Source organism: Amphibalanus amphitrite, unplaced genomic scaffold (genome assembly GCF_019059575.1).
Source record: "Amphibalanus amphitrite isolate SeventyFive unplaced genomic scaffold, NRLGWU_Aamphi_draft 000304F_arrow, whole genome shotgun sequence".
Classification (NCBI taxonomy): domain Eukaryota; kingdom Metazoa; phylum Arthropoda; class Thecostraca; order Balanomorpha; family Balanidae; genus Amphibalanus; species Amphibalanus amphitrite.
The window spans coordinates 292,195-298,124 of NW_024881799.1; the positions used below are offsets into that span (position 1 = coordinate 292,195).

Here is a 5,930-nt window from a genome sequence, read left to right on the forward strand (position 1 = left end):
AGGGTTTACCGTTAATATGGCTTTACCTGTCTGGGTTATTGTGTCAGTCGCGGATCAACTACTTTCTGAACAAGTTGCCTGTCTGCCTACCGTCTTTTCTGTCCCGCTGTGTGCATTGAGTCACTGACTGTCTACCAACAAACTACAGATGTTGTCAGTAGTAACGGCCGACGGCCACCCCTCCTACATCCCTGCCTGTGGCGGCAGCTGGGGACCGTCCACCCCTCCTCCCCTCTCTCCCCTCCCCATTTCCTCCCGCAGGAATCCTCACCTGCCGCCGTATCCGGGAATGGCCGCACTGGCCGCTCCCCAGCGCGGTGCTGGGTCCTGCTGGAAATTCAGTAGCTGCTGATCTGATCGGCTATCTGGGTGTGGAGGTGGCGGTTGAACTTTAATTAGGACGGTATGAGGACTAATTAACAGTAATTAAGTTTTGGTTGATCAAGTCATTAATGTTTCAAGTCAACATTGTAAACAAAAGTACAAAAGTGAAACAACTTAGAGAAGAGAGATCGGTTCGGATCTAAGGAGGCTTTGAATTTAGGTCAGAGCTGGGTAAAGGGAAGTATGTTTAGCTGGCGGCAATGATTTTATTCGAGTGATTGTGATGGCTGTAATAAATCATTTGATCTTCTTTTTTATCTTATCTGGATTCTGGAGTTTCGGCTAGGTGGCGGCTGCGGCCTGCGGGCTGTGATTGTGACTTCACCTTTGGTGTTTTGCTCAAAGCATGAGTGCGAGATAGGCAGGCATATTCATTGTGTGGTGAGTGACATCGATCTGAATGGTGAAATATATGTGTCGGAAGTTTAGGAGTCCGGCAGAAAAAAGGTTCCGGCTTCTTCCATTAGAAAAACCTGGTGGATTGTTAGGTGGAGGGTGCGGGAATTTGCAATGGAATACAATCGAAACGGAAGGGGTCATGCATGTATACGCGAGCATTGTATCGTGAAATTGCAATGCAGAGGAGTCTGGACGCATACATCAGTTGTCAAAGTGTGAAATTCCATGGCATTCCCGCGAGTGGAACTGTTCAAACGTGAAATAAAGGCTGTCCAGCCCGAGTTGAATTGATGACGAGGTGCATGGCTAGAAGAGCTGGTGAAGTGATGTACGGTAGATTTCGAGATGGCAACCCACATATCAACTTTTTATGCATTTCAACGGAACGACGCAGGCGAGACTGAACGATATTATTCGTGACACAGAATGCCGACGCACGTCATGACAGAAAATCACGTCGACGAGTCGAGTGCTTGCTTGAACAAGTTCACATACATACTGTGTGTAAACACTGAACAGTGAACGTTGTGATAAGGCTGACCACTCATAGCTCAGGTTAAGCTCAGTTGAGAAGTTCTAATCAATTAAAGATAACTTACTGCGTTGGTAAGCCAGTTGGTAGCTCATTGCAAAAAAAAAACAAGTGAGCTTAAAATGCATTGAAAAAGGCCTAAGAAGAAGACTGAAATTTATTTTGTCCTCCCCCCCTCTCAGAAAAACATCACTCCAGGCAAATGTCTGGCTTCATTCTTGCACTGTGGGGCAGCCCATCCTACCGGATACCACTCCTGTTATATAACCAGCCCCTCCCCCAGTAGCCCGGACACCCATTGGGCGGCTCTGCACTGCGGTCAAAGGGAACAGGCTGGGCGCTGGCCCTGCGTCGCGCCCCGTCCCCCCTCCCCCCCCCCCCCGGTTGCCAGACGCGGAAGAGGTGCCACGTGACGACCAACCGGGAGGGGTAGAGGGGGAGGGGTCCAAGGTCAGGCGTTGGGTCGTCTGGCGCAGGATAGTGGGATGATGGGTGAGCCAAAGGCGGGTGGTGGGTAGAGGTTATAATGCACTTGCTTCTCTCATGACGGAGACAAAGTATTATTGAGGAGGCTTCAGGTGCGTTGAGACATTTCTTCTGTTTAATCACCGGGCATGGGTCACTTGTTTAACCACCGTGGCAGGAATTCGACTTGCTAGTCCAAAGTCCAGGGATGAAGCAAATTTCTGGGATTTGTCATTGATGTTAGATGAAATACAACCGTAGAATTCGACAGAGAAGCGCGCGCGCACAGTCGTAGGCGGACATTCCGAGTACATTCTCGTAAACACAGACGACGAGTGACTTTTGAAGCGAGCCAGACCGGGTCGGGCGTCGTTTCTGGTTACTAGGGTGGTTCAAGCCGAGTGTAGTACGATTTGGTGCTTAAATGTCGCAGGCCGGGTGCGCTGGTAGGCATAATTTGAAACATGACCACAGGAATGATGCGCTCCAACAACCCCAAATTCCAAAATTGGTTCCTAATGAACAAAGTGGTTCCGAGCTTAGTGGTTAAAAACCAGTGTAACAGTTTTGTCTATACGCACTACGATGATTTTCTGAAAAATAAATGCCTCTGTGGTGAAAATCACTGCTGGCTGGGTCAGCTGCTTTTTCACTTTCATTGAGCATTCAGCGTTTGACGCATTTGCAGTCGGATCACGCGTGATTGTAGTCATAAATTCGGGTAATGCGATCATCGTTATTCCCTATCCAATACTCCGATATCGCTCCAAGGATCACATTTCGCCTGGGACGCAACCTCGTGCGGTCTTGCTCCTCCCTCACTCTTTCGCGCCGAGCAGGAGTCACTGACCGGGCGATCGGCCAAACCTCTCCTCTCCTCCCCCGCCCCGTGACCTGACCGGACGGCGGCCGCGTTCAACCCACGGCCTCCTTCGCAAATGTCGGCCAACACCGGTCGTCGCTTCCCACCGGCTGCCGCGCGGGCGGCGCACGAGCCCCGTCCGCGCGCGGTCGCCCCCGCGCCAGCTGCGCGCCCGAGCCCCAGCCGGCCGGGCGCGACAAAGCGCCGGCGATGACGTCACGGCAGCCTGTCTCTGGGTGCCGACCGCTGCCGATTTGAATCGGGGACTGGGGTCGTATCCGAGGGGGGGGGGGGGTAACCGACGGAAACGCAGCACGCGTGCGGGCGTGAACAGCCTCCACTGCGCGGCCTTGAAAGAGAAGGGACCGATTTGCAATGCGTAGAGCGTTGGCGAATCGTCATCGCTGTCGATATGAATGGTCTACGGTATTGAATGCTTTCCAGCCAGGAGTGAGTCGATAACAGATAAGATTGCATATCTACACGTAAATGCCCAGTTTACGAATATTTGAAATGCTTATTCAGTAACTTTGACAACGGATATTAATTACAACCGTTCTCTACGAGTTCATACCAGAGTCCTTTTGACATTATTTTAGGCAGCCGCCCTGAAAATTACCCCATTTTTCGAAGTGCACGGAAAGTGTCCGCAGTGTCTTTGTCATTTATGCCTTTTAAACACCAAACTGGTATAGTGTGTGGTCCCGTAAGCCCTTCATATCCGCTGTTCGGTTTATCTCTTCCTTCCTTTCGGATTCTGCTCCGTTCGGCAAAAAAAAGGTTCATATCCATGGGTTCGATAATATATTTGCGCATATGTACAAAATATATACAAAATAGTATTCATAGCGTTGACATTTGACACAAAACTCCGGCTAAGACTCATGAATCACAACTCGCCGCGCAGTTCGCGCGGACAATCTTTCCATCATGAAGTGGAGGCGGCAGTGTTGGAAGGCTCGCTGGTCTGGAACCGGTCTTTGGGCTCCTTCACCGCTCCCTGGAACCGGTCCGGGCCGCCCGGACCACGCCGAACAGGGCCCTGCACAGGACCGAATACTACATTGCACAGACGCGACTGGCCGCGAACGGGTCCTTCCCGGGGCCGGCCGGCCGCCCGTTCGGTGGAGAACCGGTCCGACGCCTCGGCAGCAGACGGAAAAACCGCTCCTGGGCAGACCCCTGCCGGCCGCCGCGGACGCGGGCGGAAAATTCCAGACTGCCGTCAGCGTGGCCTCGGGGCATCAGGAGGACGCTCACGGTAGAGAAGACATGACGCGGCCGCCCGGGCAGCGGCCGCACGCATATTCCACACATTTCAGGTACTGAAAATCACAGCAGAAAGCGGCGCCCGGGGCCGCTGTGTCTTGGTTTGGAGACGGATGAGTTCACGCCGATACCGAGACGGGATCTGACGCCGCCAGCTCCCAGTCTCCAGTCCGCTGAGGCGCGCACGAATCGGACGCTTGCTGCCGCAACTTCAGGCTGTCGAAGCTGAACACGGAGACGAGGCTGGTGATGCGGTCGATTTCCATCGCGTCCGCCTCGGAGTCGTCTGAGTCACCACTCTCGTAGCACGAGTCATCGTCAGACGAGTCAGCGTCTTTGTCGCCTTTGGACTCCCCTGACGCGGACACTTCCGACGCGGGGAGGGCTGACTCGCACGCCGAGCACGGAACATCCACCTCCTCTGACTCCGCCTCCTCAGACTCGGTCCGCGCGCGCTTGGGCAGGATCGACGCCACCGCCTCCTCGGTCTCCTCGTCGGAGATGAGTCGTTTCCGACGCGACGGCTCGGCGGCGTCGGCGGTGGCTGCGTCGCCGACGCCGCGCTCGGCCGGGCTACACGTGTCCAGGTCGGTGTAGGTCGGCGTAGGTTCAGCCGGCACCGGAGTGACGGTCACGGCCGGCGGAGGCGGCTGCGGCCGGCAGTGCATCATGAACGCCTGCTCCACGTACAGGTGGCGAGCCTTCTGCAAGATGGACGCCACCATTAGCGACTTGTGCAGGCTGCATCCCGTGCGCTGCACGCGGCTCTGCGCGATCTTGCCCAGAGAAACACTGATCACACGCTGGGCCTCCATGGCTAGGCTAATAGTAACGCTGCTGCTAGGAACTGGAGTCAGCTTGAAATTGCTCGGCACCCCCACGATCAGAAGTCTCACGAAATACGGCAGCAGCGCGCGCGCGGCGTCTCTTATATAAACTCGGCCACTGACGTCACGGCCCGTCCGGCGCCGGCCAATCAGCGCCGCGCGTGGCGTACTATGTCCCGACCGAAGCGCCTCTGGCGGCGACGATCTGAACCAGGCGATGACAACATCGCGGAAAACCGGAGGGAACCGGGTGGCACGGGCGCGCGTGGCGGTCACGCTCGTTTTCTCTCCGGGGGGGGGGGGGGGGGGGAGGGCACCTGTCACAGCACGCCCTACGCAGTCTGGAAACTTACTCAAACTCCACCAGACTTCCTCTCGTATTCATCGATTCACGCTGTCTGGAACTTTCGCGCCAATTCAGTATCGACCTTGGTCACGTGTTCTCACCGTGTAAGGCGATGCTCCGCCCGTAGAGTAGTCACGTGACTAGGAAAAGTCCCGGCATGTTAAAGGGAGGGGGGGGGGGGGGTCTCTCACCGCCAGATTGTTCCAGAGGCGTTGATGTGCACCGCAGAGCGTCATTGACCGCAACGTAAACCGGTCAGATCCAGACTCCGGATGACACTGTCATCGAATGAATCGCTGATCAACCGCCACTCTTTGGCTCTGAAACTGCTCTTCTTATCATCAGCATCACTGCTATTGGGCGGAATGATCAAACATGTGACATTTGTCGCCGATTATTTACATCATGCATCTATAGAGCGCATTGACGGAAATTTCTGAATGGAACATTAAATATAGATCTAGTAATTTTGAATGAGAAGTAAAAACATCGCGTGGCCCGGGTCCCTGACGTTCAGGGGAGCCTCTCGTCTAGACTGGGGAGGGCGGGGGGCAGCAGTATTGACCAGCGGCGTATTTAGAAAATCGCGAAGGGGGGGGGCCAAGGGTTTGGAGGGCGCCACCTCACCCAAGGAGGGCGCCATACGGTCGCGAGATAAAAAATCGCTCAGTGGGGGTTGGGGGGTTGGGAGGCGTTTTTTACCATGCCACCAGTTTTTTTTTGCGTAACCTCGTATAGGTCGTGCTGCATTGATTTTGCATCGTGTGTATTCTTTATACTCCAGGTCACAAAAGGTCAAGTGTTCTTGAAATGCTGCGCCGAAGGCGCGCGAAATTTTTGAAAACA

General features: G+C 54.5%; 1 protein-coding gene across 1 annotated transcript; it reads right to left on the minus strand.

The window, feature by feature from the left end:
- Positions 1 to 3,429: 3,429 nt before the first annotated feature.
- On the minus strand, positions 3,430 to 5,122 carry LOC122387976 (immediate early response gene 2 protein-like). The gene has a single exon (XM_043378692.1). The coding sequence runs from the start codon at positions 4,724 to 4,726 to the stop codon at positions 4,031 to 4,033; it is 696 nt and encodes a 231-aa protein (XP_043234627.1). The 5' UTR covers positions 4,727 to 5,122; the 3' UTR covers positions 3,430 to 4,030.
- Positions 5,123 to 5,930: the final 808 nt, after the last annotated feature.